This window comes from Poecilia reticulata, chromosome 4 (genome assembly GCF_904066995.2).
Source record: "Poecilia reticulata chromosome 4, P_reticulata-male-v2, whole genome shotgun sequence".
Classification (NCBI taxonomy): domain Eukaryota; kingdom Metazoa; phylum Chordata; class Actinopteri; order Cyprinodontiformes; family Poeciliidae; genus Poecilia; species Poecilia reticulata.
The window spans coordinates 32,524,790-32,546,177 of NC_088833.1; the positions used below are offsets into that span (position 1 = coordinate 32,524,790).

The 21,388-nt window shown below is 40.1% G+C and overlaps 1 protein-coding gene across 11 annotated transcripts in view; it reads right to left on the reverse strand.

Moving 5' to 3' along the window:
• Positions 1-21,388, reverse strand: part of szt2 (SZT2 subunit of KICSTOR complex) — a 165,600-nt gene that overhangs the window by 63,320 nt on the left and 80,892 nt on the right. For all 11 annotated transcript variants that reach the window (XM_081606674.1, XM_081606677.1, XM_081606670.1 and 8 more), the window contains exons 44-49: positions 15,840-15,942; positions 14,926-15,040; positions 10,034-10,121; positions 8,379-8,497; positions 8,081-8,245; positions 6,415-6,499 (exon numbers count right to left, since the gene is read on the reverse strand). In XM_081606674.1, the coding sequence (XP_081462800.1) occupies positions 6,415-6,499; positions 8,081-8,245; positions 8,379-8,497; positions 10,034-10,121; positions 14,926-15,040; positions 15,840-15,942 (675 nt within the window). The remainder of the gene's footprint in view (positions 1-6,414; positions 6,500-8,080; positions 8,246-8,378; positions 8,498-10,033; positions 10,122-14,925; positions 15,041-15,839; positions 15,943-21,388) is intronic.

The following is a 21,388-nucleotide window of genomic DNA, read 5'->3' on the forward strand; positions in this document are numbered from 1 at the left end:
AAAAAAGTAGCCAGAGTGGATAATGCTTATATATTTTGAAGACATTCTAAATATATTTTAAATGTAATTCATTCATAAAAATGGTCAACTTAAGATATACTAATTAAGCACATTTATATTACATAAAAATCTTTACACTTTAAGTATAAAAAGTATACTTTTAGTTGTTCCAAAAAGCGTCTGATAGTAAACTTAGCACACTTCAAATTGTGATTTTCTACAATTTAATTACAATTAAAATACATTAAGCACAAAATTAGTTGTTCCACAATAACACGCTTCATGTTAAATAATCCTTAACAAACTTAAAGTAAACTGATTATTAATCTGGCTTCAAGTATGCTAACATTTTATATACTTAGACTATTTAATTTTCATAAGGGTGGGGAAACCATAGACTTATTATAAGAGCAGACCCCGCATTGGCTGCTCCGGCGCAGCAAATACGGCGGCCATCTTGGAGCGGTCGTCCCTCCTACTTTGCTCAATCAAAACAGCAGAAGATGCCTCAGCACTGAGGGATATTGTTGTTCTGATCGATGGACTATTGATGTGAGGCTCCACAGACAACATTTCACAAGTATGATGGACATATTATTGTGTATATTTTGTGATTAGAATATTACTTTACTGTATTTATGTCCACCGGCGAGATACCAGCTAATATTAGCTACAGTGCTTGGTGTAACAAAGGGTTCAGCCGCTATGAAGGATAACTGAGATTCCGTAAATCTAAAAAAATGTATTATTCTCCAACATTGACTTAGATTATCTGACATGAGAGCCTACATTAGAAATGAAACAACACATTTTATAAAATTTATATTATGTGTTATAACTAGGGCTGTATAAATACATCGATTCGGAGATATATATCGATATTTTCCGCCCTCGGAAAGTATCGATTTTTCATCCGCGAGTATCGATCCGTCAAACCATAGGGGTCCATAGCCTTCTAGCTCTTTATAACGTCTAGTTTGTTACGGCGCAGCAGCAAGACTCCGCCTCCCTCAGTCTCACTTTCACCTTGAGCTTAAAGTGCACATTATAAACTACACACCAGTTTTTAAATTGTGTTAATAGGCCAAGTATAACCCGAGTTATGCTAAAATTAGTAAACCATATTTTTCCATTGTCAGAGAAATGTCAAAAGCGCCGCCATTCCCCAGCTTTTCCGGTTATGTGAGAGGGAATGAGATCGAACGATGAGATCCTGGCAGTCTGAGAGGCAGCTACTCAGATCCAAGCAGGGTAATAGCGGCGCTGCGTAGCTACAGGGAGTCGATCACTACGGGGTGAGACGGAGCCACGACTTTAGCAGTTAGTAGTAAACAGCTTACAGCCACGGCTAACTTCGGGAGCCAAGGTAGAAAAGCCTTTTTCCCCATAGTCCAAAAGACTGCATTTGTGGCTGCATTTTTACTCCAAAATGCAGCCACAGTGTCCAAAAGAAAAAACATAAGTGCAATCATTTGCATATTGAGAGACTACAGAGGTGATAATCTCCCCACTCTGCTCCTGGATTACCGTTTAAACTTTTGAGTTTTATGTCAAATCCACATGAATTAAATGACAGAAACTAATTCTCTCACTGCATCTTTGATTCATTTTGTCCAGCTGCAGACTGTTAGACTGTCCAATCAGAGTCAGGTATTGTGTAGTTGGTGCTTTTAATCAGTTTTCAGTAACTAAATTCAAGTCTATGGAACACAAAATGTCACTAAAATCCCTCTGTCCTTCTAAAATCTTTCAGAAAATCGTAAAAATGCACTAAATCGTATCGAATTGTATCGCTCAAAAAATATTGTGATACATATTGCATCGTGACCAGAATATCGTATATCGTATCGTGAAATTATTCACTACACCCCTAGTTATAACATTCACCAGCAAAGTTTACACAGGTGATAAAGACTATTATTTATATGTAATTCTTTCACTCTGTCAAAAGTAAGATACATCCCAAATCTTCCATTTTTGTTTTGAAGGTTTCATAAAGACACAATGTGAGGAAGAAGAGGGAGAATCTATAAAGAGAGACGATTCACTGCAGCATGGATGAATCTCACATCGGATTTTGGACTCGATCTCAGCTGCTGAATCTCTGAAGATAGAACTCATCGTCTGGAAAACATATACCTATATATATATATGTATGTATTTATATACTAGTGATGGGTCCACCAACACCGACGCGCTGGCGCATGCATCAAGCCCACAGACCAACACCCGTGTCGGTGCGCGTATTGGTTTCAGCAAGTCACGTGACCAATACAGGAACTGTTTCGAAATGACACTGGATGCCAAACTGTGTTTATAAGGAAGCGAATCTGTCAAAAGCATTTGCCAAACAAATTCTTGATCTTTTACATTGTCATCTATGGAGCAGCTTCAAAGGAAATGTTTCCTAAGTGGGACCATTTTGATCCTATATTGGAAAATAAATTTGTTTTCATTTTTGTCATTTCATCTGGTTCTTGTCAGTTTCTACTTAATCTATCTGAACCCAAATTCAGCTGAAACTGACTTTTAGTTTACTTTTATAGTATGTTCTGCAGGTTAAGTGTCGCATATGTTTGACTAAACTGTCTTATTTAAATAAATCCACCTTTTCGATGCTGAGGCATTATGAGGCCAGGCATGAGAATGAAGTCTCAGATTCACCTAGATAAACTCGGATATGCAGCCATTCTACAAATTACTCAGTTGCTTTTTATAAATTATTTCATATACAGTGAACCCTCGCTGTAACGCGGTTCACTTTTCACGGTTTCGCTGCTTCGCAGATTTTTTTGTGCAGTTTTTTTCCCCACAGTGTTCTTAGTCCTAATTGACCATATGATTGTTAAAAACAGTCTCCGCGCTACCTGAGTGCCAATAACGTTACGGTGTTTAATACAGATTGGTCATTCAGGAGATGGAAACTGAAACTATCAATGTCTGCTGGAAAAAAAAAAACTGGCCAGAGGCAGAACAAAACCCGACCGGAGGCTCGTTTGATGAGATCCGTTGGTCTTCCGTAGATACAGCTGTGAATCTGGCGGGGCAGGTTGGAGGAGAAGCTTTAATGACATGACTCTGGATCACATTAATGCCCGATTGATGCACATGCACATCCGCTGACCTGAAAACAGGTTTTGATCTTTGGTTTCAATGTAGAGTATTTATTTATGCTGTGTAATAACTGTAAAAAAATAAAGGTAACTACTTCACGGATTTCGCATATCACAGATTATTTTCCCCTAAGAAACACAAGGGTTCGCTGTAAATGTAGAGTTTACTTAATTTTTTTCTACAGCAGACGTTTTGTCAAAAAAGTTTAACAGGCTTAATTTCAAAAGGTTGTAAAAACTTTTTTAAATAAAAATGTGTGGGAAAAAACAGTCCATGCATCCTCATTCCAAACACATTCACTTAAATTTTCACTTTATGGTTCATGTTCACATTCTTTATTGACTGTATATCAAATATATTTTAATTGTAACTGAAGATATGACATGAAATACAACATATAATATTCAATGAAATACAAAGACTTAAATCTTATTGTACAGACTTGATCAAATCACGACGTTGCCTGTAGGAATTTTTAATGTCCAGCAGGTGTCAGTATTGAGTGACACAGAATCAATACAGTGTTGCTATGAGTCGAAACGCCTCATTTACCCATCACTTGTATATACATGCATTTAAACATGTATCCAATATATATTATTCAGTATTAATCATTATTTATTTGTGTCATTATTAATCATTATTTGTGTTTGTATATTTATATAAATATGTATTATTTACTAAATAATTTATTAAATAATTATGAACGGGTGTGTGCTTTTTAATATGCTCATCATACATCAATATCAGAATATTCCATTCCTATTCTATTGTTATAGCCACTAAGCATATTTAAATATGCTGAACTATGTATTAAAAACATACTTTAAAAATACAATAGTTTATAAATGTAGCTTTGATAGATGTTTGAATATGGTTTCCAGTAACAAAAAAGCGTGTTATGATCGATTAAATGCGCTGATACGTCATTGTGCTGCTAAACACGTAACGCTGAGTGGAGTGGTGGACCGCTCCAAGATGGCCGCCCTAAATCTCTTCAGCGACAATAGGCGAGAGCGGCCATGAGGGTCTATTCTTATATTATGTCTATGGGGGAAACAACCCAGCAGAGACTTATTTCATCCAACTGATGGAATTTCATATTCCAGTGAACAGCAAGATTGTATGTACCACACTTGTCTGACATTAACGGCAGAAGAAAAAAGTCAAATAATTATGTTCACTGGAGTTCACTCAAGAGCATGTGTCCCACATGCTTTGTTCCCATTACACATCTCAAAAATGCCATCTGGCCCCACCATCCCTAAGCAAAAAGCAGGCTGGATATGGTCTGCTGCTATTTGCAGTTCTTAAATATAAAATGAGACCCCACATACTAACCAACCATATTATTAACACCACTGTGTTAATGTTTCTTCTGGTAAATGCTCTTAGACCACAGTTTTTTATTTTTATTTATTTTTTATTATTTATTTATTTGTTTGTTTATTTATTAAAATTTTTACTATCTGTATTATCCAAAGTTTTGTTAGACTCTACCCTGAAAGACAAAAACTACATTCATGATGATACTGTACGTTAAGTTAAGCCCGACGGACCCTCCGAGGGTTCCAGCTGCCATGTGACCTCGACTCGCTCTGTAAACAAAGGCTCCGTGTGCCTTTAAATTTTTTTTTTTTATTATCCGCTAAAAGAGGCTTTAATCTTTCAAAAACTATTCCGCATAAAGGTTTTGCCCAAAATGTTAAGATTTTAGAGCTATTTAAAAACAGCTGATGAGATTTAAAGGTCCTCGGGCGATGACGCAACTGCCCGGAAAACACCCGATCAGCTGATCATCACGGCCATTTTATGGCTTCACGTGAGAGTGGAAAGACTCTCAGAGTATGGCACAAGATGTCGGCTATGCAAAATCATGACGTATTTTTCGGAACCCGATCTAAATGTGTGCGTAATTTATGCGCTCTCGGGGCGCTCTCGGTGCGTAAGCAGGCGTGGTATACGGGAGTCTGAGCACGTGGAGTTATCTCGGTTCCGTGAGTTCAGTTTTGATTTTTTTATGATAAATCGATCATAGCAGCAGAAACTTGACGATTTAGAGGCTTTTGAAGGCTTTTGAACAACAACGGTTTTTCGATTTGCTACGAGTGGAGCTAGCTCTTCTGATAGCTGGTGGGATTCGGACGAGGAGGAAGAGGAAGAGCAGGACACAGCTGACAGACTTGATCTCGGTGATGTGTAAGTTTCCCCCCGCAATTTCACACAAAATATTTGATGTTTTGGTTCTATTTATTTATTAATTTCAGTGATTATATGCTTGTAATAACGGCGGGAAGTAAAACCATGTGGTTATTTGTTTACTTATGTTTTACTAAAATATGTTTTATTTTACTAGTAAGGATTTCATGTTTACTTTGGTTCATTACTTTGTAATAAACCTCTAATTCTTCAAATACTTTATTTTTATTTATAGTCGAGTGGAAGCCGAACCATCAAGCTCAGGTGACGCTGAACCTCCCCCCACCTCCCCCACCTCTCATGATTCTTCACCTTCTTTGAGGTAAGATGTCCATTTTTTGGTGGTGATGGTGGTGGTGGATTTTCAAAATTGTTTATTTGCTCTTTTAAATTATTCAAAAAGTATTTTTGACTGTTTTATCTTGTTTCAATAAAAGTTTTCTATTTGGAGTCAAAGAAAGAGCTTTCACATCATCATTATTATACATATTACACTGTGCATAATGGTACATTTTGCATATAAATGGGGTAAATGTCATGACCAATGGTTATATTATATGTAGAAAGTGTCATTAGATGGTAATAAGCTATTTAATTTTAACAAACCCCCAGTATTGATGTAAAAAACACATTTGGCACAGTTTGGTGACATTTTGGATAAATGTGCTAAAATGGCCTCTCCGCCTAAGAAATTTCTCACTAATACCATTCTAAAATAAATATGATTCATCTGATTGAGTCCAAATTTGGTATACTTTTACACAACATTTAGATTTAAAAGTCTGTACTACTTTTTTGTGTTACAAATACTATTTTGGTAGTGTTTTCAATGTTTATTTCAAAGAAAATTTTGGCGAGGTTAAAAAAAATGCAAAATATTTTATATTTTGTCCCTAATATTTCAGGCAGGGTCAAAGCTACAATGGTGCTGACACCAGAAAACCATTCTATGACATCTTACCTTTACAGAGGTACCAAAAGTTTCTTATTAAATCTAATAGCTGTGAGGCTATAAGTGATTTACTTTTGTGTGTTTTTGTCAGGCGGAAATTTATTTATACCCCTTAGGGTGTAAGAGGTTAAGACTTAGAATGTTGTTACCTTTGCCTCCTGTTCCCTGGCCTCCAGGCTTATTGTAGAGGTAGATATCAGAGTCAGCCAAGTCAGTGCTCAAATGAAAGTAATGCTGAAAACAGGAAAAAGTAAAAAAATTACAACCTTCAAGCTTCACCCAAAAAATGTCTTTCCAACGCAGTGAAAGCTTATAAACATGTATGCATGTACTCAGATTTCTGAGTTAATTGCTCAATCCCAAAACAGACTCCAAGTACAACTACATACACTCACGGGCCACTTTATTAGGTACCCCAAGAGCTGCCTTAATCCTTCATGGCATAGATTCAACAAGGTACTGGAAACATTCCTCAGAGTCTGATCCATATTGACATGATAGCATCACACAGTTGCTCCAGATTTGTCGGCTGCACATCCATGATGTGAATCTCTCGTTCCACCACAACCCAAAGATGCTCTATTGGATTGAGATCTGGTGACTATGGAGGCCATTGGAGTTCAGTGAACTCATTGTTGTGTTCAAGAAACCAGTCTGAGACGATTCACGCTTTATGACATGGTGCGTTATCCTGCTGGATAACGAAGATGGTACACTGTGGTCATAAAGGGATGGACATGGTCAGCAACAATACTCAGGTAGGCTGTGGCGTTGACACGATGCTCAATTGGTACTAATGGACCCAAAGTGTGCCAGGAAAATATCCTCTACATCATTGCACCACCAGCAGCGTGAGCCACTGATAGAAGGCAGGATGGATTCATGCTTTCATGTTGTTGACACCATATTCTGACCCTACAATCCGACTGTTTCTGGAGACGATGTTTTCCATTCTTCTATTGTCCAGTTTTGGTGAGCCTGTGTGAATTGTAGCCTCAGTTTCCTGTTCTTAGATGACAGGAGTGGCACCCGGTGTGGTCTTCTGCTGCTGTAGCCCATCCGCCTCAAGGTCTGGCATGTTGTGCGTTCAGAGATGCTCTTCTGCATATCTCAGTTGTATCAAGTGGTTATTTGAGTTACTGTTGCTGTTCTATCACCTCAAACCAGTCTGGCCATTCTCCTCTGACCTCTGGCATCAACAAGGCATTTGCGACCACAGAACTGCCGCTCACTGGATATTTTCTCTTTTTCAGCCCATTCTCTATAAACCCTAGAGATGGTTGTGCTGGAAAATCCCAATAGGTCAGCAGTTTCTGATGTACTCAGTGCAGCCTGTCTGGTACCAACAAGCATGCCACGTTCAAAGTCACTTAAATCACCTTTCTTCTGAATTCTGATGCTCAGTTTGAACTGCAGCAGATGGTCTTGACCATGTCTACATGCCTAAATGCATTGAGTTGCTGCCAAGTGATTGGCTGATTCAAGAGTTGTGCAGGTGTACCTAATAGAGTGGCCAGTGAGTGTAGATTAAATTATTTTTAAGACAGGGATTTGTCATTTACACTAACGTTTTATAACAATTTCCTTTTTTTGCCCACTTCATTATATTTTGAAAAGTACGACTTGTTATAAAGATCTGCAGTGCTGCAAGATAACCTCTTTATTCATCTTGAGGATTCACTTTTTTGCATTGAAGAGCCATATTGCCTGTCCTTACTAATCCTCTAAGCTTCATGCTCTTTGTTCTTTCTGTTATGGACAGTCCAGAAAATAGGAGAGGAGTTAGGGCACACAATTTTACATGGTGCAGTGTACCTTGAAATGGTGTACAGTAATGCTGTCAGTGTACTTGGGTATATGCAGGAAGATAAGCAGGTTCTGTCTGAGGTAGTGAGCCAGTGTGGGCAGCCAGGGAAGACAATATGTTGGAAGATTGAAGGTCATGATTCCAGTGGGAGGAGATCCTGATGGCTGGATAAACTAATCAGACAATATTTGGAAATATTGAATTAATTTTTTGATTGCCTCTGTGCAAAACAGACATTGCATTTAAAATAATGTTAAATGTTTTTTTGTGTAATAGAAATACTAGGACACAGAAAAGGCAGACTACCTCCACATCAGCAGGAGTTAGCTTGCAGTTTCTAACAAGCATAACTGTTATGATGTCCAAGGTGGTTTCATCCAGGCGCTTCCGAAGCACCTTGACCAGTTCATCTGTGATTTCTGGACCTACACAAGAGATAAAAAAAATGAATTACAATTGAAAACATACATCCATATAAACCTAGAGACCTCACAGTTGATAAGTGGCTCCAACAGTTGTCTGATGAAACAATGGAATCTTTTACACAATCTCTACCTTACAGGGTTTCCCTTAGTGTATCATAAGCCTGGCGGCCCGCCATGCTTTACTAGGCCCGCCACTAGGCTAAGTCATAAAAAAAATTGTTTTTTTGTTGTAAAGCCAGATTGCAGGTGTCTCTGTTGCTCTGAGCGTTTCTGTGGCGGAGCAGATTTATTCCTAAAAGATAGGTTTATAGAAGATTAATTTAAAGCCAGGAGAGCGAACAGCGCTGAAGTTTACCTCAGCGCACATCGCACGCACCTCCCTTCACTCCCTTCAAACTTCAAACAGGCTGATCTGTGTGGATATTTACATCAAACCCCTGTGAGGAATTATGTTTCTTTGGAGAACACTAAAGGTAAGAGTTTTAAACCCACTGTACCCACAGCTTTTGCGTTCGCCTCGTAGTCATGCATCACGCTGGTTTAATATTATTTCATTATTATTTTTAGTATTTTTCTGGTTACACGATGCATCAAACCATATCAAATGCTTTGTCTACTAAGTCAGCCAGAGTTAATGAGTGCGGCCATGTGGAGATCTGAAAACTCCCTTAAAGTTGTGGCGCTTATTAAAAACTCAACAGACACAAAATGGAACAACTACCAAAGCCACATTAGCAGCATCAAATTAAATTGTTTGTTGCTCATCTCTGCACAGTGCAGCAGATTTAACTCATCATGCAGGGCCGGTCCAAGGCTTTATGAAGCCTGGAGAAGAATTTGACTTGGGGGCCCCTCTTCCTGCTAAAAACATCAGCACCTCTAACAGCTTCAGTGTTAGATTTAGTGAAATCTGGGAGAGGTGGAGTAGTTTAATTGGCCAACCTAAAAAGCAATAAGTTGTATTTGTGAACAAACAGAACTCAAACTCAAAGATTAAACTGATAGCATCAGATTGTAAAGGCGGTAACAAAACAATCTAATCATGAAGATTGCCCTTTGAACTTTTATAAAGTAAACTTTCCAGCTCCTTAAAATCTTACATTTAATTGTTAAACAATTTAAAATCTTTTAATTTATGCTGAAACCATTAAATCAAATTTAGCAGCATTGATAATCTCAATAAACAAATGTAGGCTGTGTTAAAATATTAGCATTTATGGGCCCCTGAAGCCCTGAAGGGGGCTTTAGTGGCCCACTATCCCCTAACTTAATTTGGATTAAACAGAAGTGCAAATAATTGATATTCAATTTAATTGCATTTTTTTTATTTGTTGCTTTTAAGACAAGTTGTGGGTTTAAACAGCATTTCACTGGCGATGTTTTTCTGTAACATATAATTACCCAGTAATATTTTTTCATTCTGTCGACCTAACATCTTTTAATACAAACACATGGTGGACCACCTCGGCACCCTGACCACAGGGCTTAGCAAGTTTACTGGGGGAAATCCTGACCTTATCATTTACAACATTATACCTGCATTTCCCACTCCATGCACCAGAAGCAGGATGTGTTTGTCCACTTGTCCTACTGGTCGAGAGCCTTCCAAAGAAGATCTGGAGCCCTAAAAGAAGATGCAACAAATAGAAGACTGCCTTACTCAAGTGTGATTTTAAAAAAGCACAAGAACAAGGATCATTTCAGGAAATGTATTTAATTGTGGTTCTATAGCGAGTTAATTTCCATTTCCACACAGTTTTTTCTTTACAATGGCAAAAAATGTCTTCACTACTTTCCAAATCAAATCAATCAAATTTTATTTGCATAGCACATTTCAGCACCAAGGCATTTCAAAAAGCTTTACATCATAACACAAAAACACAAAGTCATGCAACATGGAATCAACTATCAAAACGGTACATTTAGTCAAGTGCCATCATTAAATTTGTAATTGATTACGTTTCAAATACAACTCTAAACAGCTGGGTTTTTAGTTGAGATTTAAAGACACTCAGTGTTTCAGCTGTTTTACAGTTTTCTAGAAGTTTGTTCCAGATTTATGGTGCATAGACGCTGAATGCTGCTTCTCTCCAGAAAACTGGAGGGGTCTGGAAGGTTGTTATGACGACAGCAGATCTTTAATGTATTGTGGTGCTAAGCCGTTGTGGCTCTGAAGGTTCAGGTCAGAGTCCATCACTACTCCCAGGTTTTGGGCCTGATTGCTGGTTTTTAGTTGTAATAACTGAAGCTGTGCATTGACAATATACCAGTGGTCCCCAACCCCCGGTCCGTGGACCGGTACCGGTCCGTGGACCAATTGGCACTGGGCCGCGCAAGAAATAATTAAATATTTCTGTTTTATGTATTATTTGAATCTGGAGGATCTTTTATTTTGAAAATCCTTTAACCAGATTCTCTCATTACTTGCACGCCAACATTGAGCCCACAAGCAGCAAAACTGAGTAAGAAACAGATCAGATGTCTTTGGAAAGTTTCTCTGCAAAGAGGAAAAGGCCCAGAGAAGAGACAGGAGAATGGATTTATCCCAGACCGGTAGGTGAGTCCCACATTACAAGCCGCTCTGCATAACATGCGGCGACCGGCTGCTAATGAGGCAATGAAGTTTCAAGCTGCTTCACCACATAGAGACCAAGCAGGCTGTGGATATAAGCAACACTTCGGGTGTCATTGTCTCTCATCAGTCCCTGATGGGACCGTCTTGTTGCAGAGAAACAAGCTCAGGGCTCCTGTTAGTTGTTATCGTGAGTTAAAATGTTCACGAAAGTAAAATGTTCACTTCTGTGGCGCAACTATCTTATTTTGAAGGGATATGTAAAAGTTACCATAGCGACCAGAGTCAGAGAGAGTTTGGGCAGTGGTTGAGAGGAGATGAGTTTTAAGTCTGGTTTAGATGGAAAGATTTAAGAATGTCGGCCGATTCTCCAAACCTCTGTGACCACAGAGCTGATAAAAGTCCAACAGGTTCAATCGGTTCGTGTTCAGCCACAACGCAGGAACAACACACCACTCACGAGCATCCCGATTCCAGAGGATAATCCAGTAAAAGCTCCAACATACCATATGAGAATTTAGAATAACCAAACACGGATGACGATGTAGAAGCAATAGTGATAGTTTGTGGAGTCATTTTAAGAGATAAAAGACGAAATAAAAAAAAGGCGGTGGATAAAAGACGATGGGAGCAGCCGCTCTATTTGCTGCACTATGATTTGGAGGTCAATATGTTTTTTTATAGTTAATATTTTAACTGAATAAACACAAACATATAATAATAACCTTTACATATAATAATAAAGATTTCCACATATCTCCGATATCCACCGGACTCTCAGTTGCGCGATATGTCAGCTGTTTGGGATTCCCCTCTGTTCTTATGTCACCGCACTTTCTGATTGGCTACCTGTCACATTCAGAGGTTTCATTCTCGTTCCCAGTCAGGGAAAACCACACAGGCTATGATAAAAGGGCCAAGACAACCAATCCATCAATCCATTTCCTAATTTAGTTATGAAAACTTATACAAAGTATTTAAAAGTTTTGTGTACATACAATACTTGCCAAAAGTATTTGCTCACCTGCCTTGACTCGCTTATGAGTTTAAGTGACATCCATCCATTTTATTTACACCTTGTCCCCTAATGGGGTCGGGAGGTTTGCTGGTGTCTATCTCAAGCTAACGTTCCGGGTGAGAGGTGGGGTCACCCTGGACAGGTCGCCAGTCTGTCGCAGGGCAACACAGAGACAGACAGGACACACAACCATGCACACACACTCACACCTAGGGAGAATTTAGACAGACCAATTAACCTGACAGTCATGTTTTAGGACTGTGGGAGGAAACCGGAGTACCTGGAGAAAACCCACCATGCACAGGGAGAACATGCAAACTCCATGCAGAAAGACCGGGGCTGGGAATCGAACCCAGAACCTTCTTGCTGCAAGGCAACAGCTCTACCAACTGCGCCACTGTGTCAATGTGTGCCAAATTGGGCATATTCAGGCTTTAGCGGGAACACCAGATAAGGCAGAGGCCTTATCTGGTGTTCAGCCACCCACACCCACGGGCCGCAGCAAAAATGTCCAAGTCTTGACCGGTTCGTGATAATAAAAAGGTTGGGGACCGCTGCTCTAGATCGTTCCTCTTTAGGGACAAAAATAATAACTTCAGTTTTGTTTCTGTTCAGCCGGAGAAAGTTTTAACCCTCCCTGGTAAGGTCTATTCAGGGGTCCTGGAAAGGAGGGTTCATCAGATAGTCGAACCTCGGATTCAGGAAGAGCAGTGTGCTTTTCGACCTTGTCGTTAAACACTGGACCAGCTCTACAGCCTCAGCAGGGTCCTGGAGGGTGCATGGGAGTTGGCCCAACCAGTCTACATGTGTTTTGTGGACTTGGAGAAGGCGTTCGACCGTGTCCCTTGGGGGGTCGTGTGGGGGGTACTCCGGAAGTATGGGGTATGGGGTACTAGGCCCTTTGATGACTGGTCAGAGTCTGGTCTGCATTGCCGGCAGTAAGTCGGGCTCGTTTCCGGTGAGAGTTGGACTCCGCCAAGGCTGCCCTTTGTCACCGATTCTGTTCATTACTTTTATGGACAGAATTTCTAGGCGCAGCCGAGGTGTTGAGGGGATCCGTTTTGATGGCCTTAGGATCGCATCTCTGCTTTTTATAGATGATGTGGTCCTGTTGGCTTCATCAGATCGTGATCTGCAGTTCTCACTGGAGCGGTTCGCAGCCGAGTGTGAAGCGGCCGGGATGAGGCTCAGTGCCTCCAAATCCGAGGCCATGGTCTTGAGCCGGAAAAGGGTAGAGTGCCTTCTCCGGGTCAGGGGGGTCGTCCTGCCTCAAGTGGAGGAGTTTAAGTATCTGGGGATCTTGTTCACGAATGAGGGAAGAAGGGAGCGGGAGATTGACAGGCGGATTGGTGCAGCGTCTGCCATGAAGCGGGCGCTGTACCGGTCCGTCGTGGTGAAGAGAGCTGAGCCAAAAAGCGAAGCTCTCGATTTACCGGTCGATCTACGTTCCCACCCTCATCTATGGTCATGAGCTTTGGATCATGACCGAAAGAATGAGATCACGGGTACAAGCGGCCGAAATGGGTTTCCTCCGCAGGGTGGCTGGGCTCTCCCTTAGAGATAGGGTGAGAAGCTCGGTCATCCGGGAGGGACTCAGAGTAGAGCCGCTGCTCCTCCACATCGAGAGGAGCCAGTTGAGGTGGTTCGGGCATCTGGTCAGGATGCCTCCTGGACGCCTCCCTGGTGAGGTGTTCCGGTCAGAACGGTGCATTACTTTAACCAGTAATAGTAATTCAGGAAGGAGATGGAGGAGATTGATTGTTTTCAGATTATCTGTCTCATAACAAACTGCTACAACAGCTTTAACAAATATGGAGAAAACATATTTTTTATTAAAGTTATGTACTGCAGCTTGAATAAAATGCAGCTGCTAGCATTTTTAGAAGTCTGGATCGATTAATGTGTATTTTACACGTTGCTTTTGACTGTTGCTCATAGGGAGACATTTCAGTATCTAAAACTAATAGAAAAAATTTAAGCAACCTACTTGCATCCTGGATGTGGACTGTTGGATGTTAAATTCATGAGCAGTAAATATTGTGCTAATTATCAGTATTGAACCAAAGAAAGCAAGGCAGATGCAGCCTTTAAAATTGTGACGCTTTTTATGGGTCAAATAGACTCAAAAAATTGTAACAGCAGCTGAACAGGGGGCCCAAACAAATTTATTGTCAGGGGGCCCAAGATTCCTGGTGGCGCATCTGGACACAACCATTCATTTCCTAACACCCTTGTCCCTCGCAGGGTCAGGAGTGGTGCTGGTGCCTATCCAGCGATTGTTTTGGACGAGAGGCGGGGTACACCCTGGACGGGTCACCAGTCTGTCGCAGGGTAAACCGAGACGCACTCTTTTGTTCCCAAAAAATATTTTTCATAATGTTGTTTTTTTAAGAAACATTGTGAAAGATATTTGAATTAGATTCCTCCTGAATAAATCTTTAGATATAAGAATATCTGTGTTATGACTTAGATAAAAACAGTATTGTTACGGCCCAAGGCCTTTTCCTCTGGGTCTCTAGCATCCATGTTTTGGACAGGTGCTGATTGGAAGTGGAGGCAGCTGGCCAGTGTCTCCAAATGACGTCAGAGTCACCTTGAGATGCACCACTTTTCTCTGACTAAGCAGTTCATTCTTTCTGTCTCCCTGCCACTCTCTCCCCTTTCTCCCCCAATCAGTTATGATGTTTGTTAAATAAATTCCCTTTTAAGTTATCCCATGCGTTGTTTCCCTTTCATTTGTTATGGTTTAAGAGCCAGACCATAACAGTATGCAAAACCAAAATTAGCAACTTTGAAAATGTCATAATAAAGATACTAAAGTACTATATGTTTTCTTACCGTTATGTCTTCAGGATATAAAGGCTCTTGACTTCTAATGAGCCCCATTGAGCGAGTTGGATGAAGGTTTCCATCCAGGTCTGAGTACTTGCCTTTTAGTGAGGTTTCACAGAGTCTATGGAGAAAAACACAAGCCAAATATAAGTTTTCATCATGAGGAAGCTAAGAGATACTCCAGAACCATATGGAGTGAATATTCTTTTTTGGTTTTCTCAAAGACATTACTCCCTAAATGTAAACATGCCTCCATCTCTTTGACACCAAAGAGACATTTTGTGCTCAGGCACTAGAGGAGTTGTGCCTGAGCCACACAAAAGGGGTTCAACTGTAGTTAGAGAGTTTTAAATCTCTAATTCATTTATATTAGAAGTGGTCACCATAAGAGACTTCTTTGGAACTGGGTAGGGGTTGGAGTACATTTTAGTTCTTACATTCTATCCTTTTTAAAAGAAGTCAATAATCCCAGTTTGCAAACTTTTTAACGTACAAGTATATACATATACTTGTACGTACAGCTTTGGCTCACTGCAGAGCCAAAGCTGTGATGTCAGCTTTGGCTCTGCTGGAGGATATTGTCAATGGATTCAAAGGTAGACCACAGTGGTCTGCTGTGACTTATTAATGATGATCGGTTTATTAGCCTTCAGATTGCCCAAAGTAATCTGAAGGCCCAAAGTAATCATCTTGGAGCTCTGAACAGAACTGGCCCCAGTGTTAACGAAGAAAACCGCTTTAATAGTGCCAGTGCAGCTGCAGCTGGCTGACATGTCGAGACAGTCGTCCTTCAGTCATCCTACACAGTGATCTCCTCTTAACAGGTAAACAAAAATAACATTTACATCTAAGATGTGCCTTGCAAGCCAAGGCGACACAAAAAAATGCAGTGGGAAATACTGTAAAACCACAAAATTCACCTGAGATAGAAGACTGATTTAGTTGTGCGCTCCTGGTAGACAAACATGTTTTTTCTATTAACTACAGAGAAGGAGTTCAGCACAGAGCGAAGGGCCTGGATAGCTGTAAAAGAGGAACAGAGAGATGTGTTTAGAGCTTGAAAAACAAAAAACATGAATTCTGACAATGTAGTGAAAACCAAAGAACAAATTTTGTGAGAAAATAGTTACAACCTTCAGGTAACATTTCTGATGCAGGAAGTGGAATTCTAAATGATCACAGCAACATGTTTATTTCTAATGCAGTGCCACCATCTACCCATAGGGCTACCTACATTTTTTCTTCGGAATATGCTAGGTCACGTGTTACCGAGCATATTGAAGGATCTGACAATAGACTACAAGCCATTTCTCCCTCTGGCAGTAGACAAGTGAATTTGTTTTGGTTGTATTTACCCAGAATGCCCTGTGCTGTAGTTCGGTATCCAGTCAGCTTGGCTTTCACATATGCAATCAAAATACGCTTTTCCCAGTGCATTATAAGGCTGCCAACTCGACTGTAAAGTATTAGAAAAGAATGTGAATATATTACAGTGGCAATGAGGATGGGATGACTGTATTGTAAGACCATCTCTGAAAGAAACAGAGTGAGAAAAGTAAATCCCAGAACTTGTAGCTCTCATCAGGAAGAGGCTAACAAAAAGTGAAAAGTGGATGGGACTATGCGTAGCCATGGCAAAATTCCAAATTGGAGAAATACTAGAGTACAGAGAGAGACAACATGACTTTGAATCTTGCTTGAAAAAATTGAAGCTATGGATGATTGCAAATAATGTGCCAGATGAACGATAGCTCAGTGTTTTCCTTTCTGTAATAGGAGCAGACACATACACACTTTTTAAAAACTTGCTGAGCCCTGATAAACCAATCGCATTCATTTACCAGTAACTATGTAAGTGATCACTAGAAGCCAAAACCCATCACAAGTGTGGAGAGATTCCGTTTTCAAAAAATGAACCAAAATTAGGGTTAGTCAATGGCAGACTATGTTTTGTCTTTAAAACAACACACAACACATTGAGTTCAGTGGACATCTTAACAAGGCTCTCCATGACCACTTCGTTAGTGACCTGAAGAGTGAGGATGTGCAAAACAGACTTTTATCCAAAAAAGATCTGACATTTCAAGAAGCCTGTGAGACTGGAGTAGTGATGGAAACTGCCTCAAGTAATGCACAAGAATTTTCTGGAAAGTTCAAAGAAGCTGGAAATGTAAATATATTGCATCAGGGGAAAATAAAGAAAACAATGGAGATTTAAATCAGCAGCAATTAATTAGCAGAATGGTTTTTATATCTCACAGAAAAATGATGCCAGACAAATGCCAGGAGCCAACCCCACTACCGTGTGAGGGTAAGCACACTGCACAGACGTGTAAATTGAAAAATGAAAAATACCATTTCTGTTCAAAACTTGGAGACATAGCTTTGGCATGTAGAAATAAAAAGACACAATATGTACAGGAAGACACTAAAAGTGATGAAGATGACAATGATGAGCTGGGGGTGTGTACAGTGTACACTGCCAGCAAACAACGTGGCAGTCACATTGCAATTGAAATAGAAGGCAAAAAGGTGAAAATATTGCTGGACATAGGCGCCCAGGCAATACTGATGTTAGAGATAATATATCAAAAGTTTCTGTCTCATCTACCACTGCAGAAACGTAATGTTCACTTTTACCAACAAAAGAATTCCCACTCTGTGAGAAGTAATGGTGAATGCCATATATAAACAACAAATAGCAAAGCTTTGTGTTGTGGTTGTAAAAAGAATACAGTCTAGATACATTCAAGATGAACTGGAGAGAAATATTCTCAGTGAGGGGGGCTCAAAATGCAGCTTATGTTAAGGTGGAGGCCGTGTTGGAAAAAAACATAAGGCAGTGTTTGAGGAGGGGCCCAGCACCATGAGGGAGAATATACAGCCACCATTAGGGTGAAATCAAAGAGTGAGCCCATCTTTAAGAAGGTGAGACCAGTACTTTATGCCCTCAGAACACCAGTAGAAAAAAAGCTAGACAGCCTAGGAGCAATGGGCATTGTATTCAAAACAGACCGGAGTGAGTGAGCTTCACTCATTGTTGTTCCAAAAGCTGATAAGTCCATTAAGATCTGCAGGGACTATAAGGTCACAAGTCCCTGTGGCATGGACTAGATCCTACAAAGACTAGTTCACGTGACATGCTTGTTGGACGACATCCTTATCACAGCAGGCTCCAGAGAGGAGCATCTGTTCATGAGACATCTGACCATGCTGTTACAACCTAGATACACTTTACTAAAGAAACAGAATCCGTGGAAGTGGATGTCTGAATGTGAAGAGACCTTTAAAAAAATACTGCTGCTACAAAGCAAGGTTGTGGTACACTACGATGCAACAAAACCATTTCACCTAGAATGTGATGCATCTCCCTATGGTGAAGGGGTAGTCATATCCCACATAATGGAATATGGGGAAGAGAAACTCATAGCTTTAGAACAGGGGTCCCCAAACTACGGCCCGCGGGCCGGATCCGGCCCGCCTCCACATTTGGTCCGGCCCCCTGAACAATACCAGGGAGAATTCAGATTTTTTTAAAATATTTTTTTCCGGTTTATATGTGGATTTTTCTTCAACCACCAGGGGGCTCTTTAGCAGGAAGTGTGTCCTGTAAACTGTGGGTGTTTTGTTTTGCATGGTGCATTGCTGCCATCTGTTGGACTTTTAGGGAACTGCTTGACTTTTATGTTATTTAATCAATGTGGTTGTTTGCTAGCGGTAGAGGAGATGAACACACATGTCTATTATGAACGCAGCATTCCAGGTCGAGTTCTTCAAAGCAATGCCTATAAGTAGCAGCTTATACTTCAAAATGAGCCTTTATGTTAACATATTATAAAATAAGTAACTTGTTTATTGAATTAGTTTTGGAAATACCTGCGGGCGATTTGATTATGTGCTATGTCATTGCTAACCAGCAGGCTGCTAAGATTTCTCAGGTCATTATGTGGCATTGCAGCTCATAGCATTCTGAGGTAGCTGCTGTATCAGTTGTACTTCTAATGTATGTATCTGAATGTAAAACACTTCTGTAAGCTGCTCTGAGCTCATCCTGAGTTGTTTGTGTTTTGACAGTTTCACTCCATTCTACATGGAAATAAAGGAAGAACTAATTAATCCTGACTCCTGTGAAAGGAGTTTGGCTGATGGTTAGTTTTGGTACATCATAGTGAGACCATTACAGAGTGAATCATTGGAAATAAAAGAAAGTGGCCATTAAAATGGAATTAGGTTTTAATATGTTAAATATGAGAATGGGAAATGCTATTTAACAGTTTTTTAAATAATACTGGGATCATTATGAGAATTTGAGGTATAGATAATATGGATCCAGTAGATGGCAGTAGTGCAACAATAATGGATGCAAGCTGCTGTTGAAATCTAAAGAAGAAGAAGAAGAAAGCGCCCATTTTCATTTAGCACATGCTAGTAGCAACACGAAGGATCAGCACTTTTACTGTTACAGTTACCGTTCGGAAACTACCGTAATCAGTTCAGTTAAATCTAAACTTGGCAACTTTTCTTTTTCAACGTAATAAATGTGATATTCAATTGACCTGTTATGACTCAGATTTTTTGGTGTCCGCCCCCCTCTGCTGCTGCTGCATCGCTGTGGAAAACCTGGAGCGGCAGAGATATCTGCAGTTTATATGTGTATGTTTATTGGTTTAAAAAAAAACTTTGGGGTTGTGGTTTATAGTCCAGTGTGGCTCATAATTAGGAAAATACGGATTATAATCCTTCCTGGATTTTTTTCTGTGAAGAACCCAGAGAGGTTTATTTGGTTATTACTTATTCCATTAATAGTGTTATTATTTATTTCCTGACTTTTGTTCTGTGAAGAACCCAGAGAGAGTTATTTGATTGTGCTTTCTGGAAAACAATACATTTTTACATTTAGGCACTCCTGCAATCGTCACACTTTTTCTGTTACAAACTGACTCCGGACCCCAGCGGAGAAGGGAAAAGTTATGTGGCCCCCACAGGAAAAAGTTTGGGGACCACTGCTATAGAATCTTGTACACTTAGGGTTGCCACCCATCCCTTAAAATATGGATTGTCCCGTATTTGGCTGTTAAATGTTGCGTCCCGTATTGAACTGATATGAGATGCGATTTGTTCCATATTTCTATAAATGTCAGATAGACACGCCTATTACACACATATCAACACTAATTATAACAATAATGACCAAAATAAAACACAGGAAATATTACGGTCAGCTAAATTGTTGTGTCAGAATGTAAAAAGGTCCCCAAAGAACGCTATGGACTGACGCTGTTGTAGTTGCCTAGAGACGGACACTACGCAGCATCTTTTTAAAATGTCCTCAGCCTGATACATCACCGTCTTTAGAACCAAAATCTCTCATAAAGATACAGACATGAGAGAGAAGACACAAATCAAAGGCTGAACATGTTAGTGAGGATGAATACAGGCATTTAAAAAAACTAAAAAATGTGTCCATCGTGGCGCAGTGTGCTGCTGTATGATAGAATGGATCAGAATGGAACTGCACCAAGGTAGGCATGAAAATAAAAGCGTCACAACATTCAATGAGAATCTGTAAAAGTGTTGAGCGAGCAGTAAACAAAGAATGTGTGGGTTGTGCGTTTACTCAAAACATACAACGGCCATCTCTGCTCTTTCAACTTGACACAGTTTATGCCCAAAGGTAATTTTCATCCAATCTGAGTATTCTTTGCAAATACTGCTTTTGCTTGGATAAATCAGAAGTCTCAACCAGCAAATCAAAACACTGCACCGAGAGGATTTATGAAAAGACATTGTAACAATCCATTGAGATTAGCATGGTTTCAACCTACGTCAGGAGTGGCTGGGATTAGTGAGTTATTGTGCCCAGTGAACACACTAGAGGCATACATTGCCACTATAAGATGCTTAGATCAGCTGTTCTTGTGCTATGGAGACCCTCTGGTAGAATCTCAATAGCACCCTAACCCTAAGGTGTATGGAGACCCTAACCTAGGATCCTAGTATTTCCCCCATTTGAATGTGGATGTCATCTTCCTGCAACCAAAGCTGCAGGAAGCCAGAGATTCTGTAGAAACAGAGCCTTAGATGGCAAAGGCTATATATGTTCTGAGTAATCAATCAACCTATCAAATTTTATTTATATAGCACATTTCAGCAGCAAGGCATTTCAAAGTGCTTTACATAATTAAAAGAAAAAAGCATGTGACAGTGAATAAACAGTAAGAAAGAGAAAGAGATTTTGAGAAAAAAATATTTAAAAAGATAAAAACATTCAAACCCGCACTCCTTTTCAGCCAGGGGGGACGACACCCGCAACCCTGTCCCTAACGCCATGTGACAAGGCCTCCAACCTCTAGGACTTTAGTTAAACGCCGTTTAACTGGGACTCTAACCCTCTGAGACTTTAGTCAAAAACACCGTTTGACAAGGACTCCAACCTCTAGGTTTTTAATTGAAACGCCGTCAACTGGGA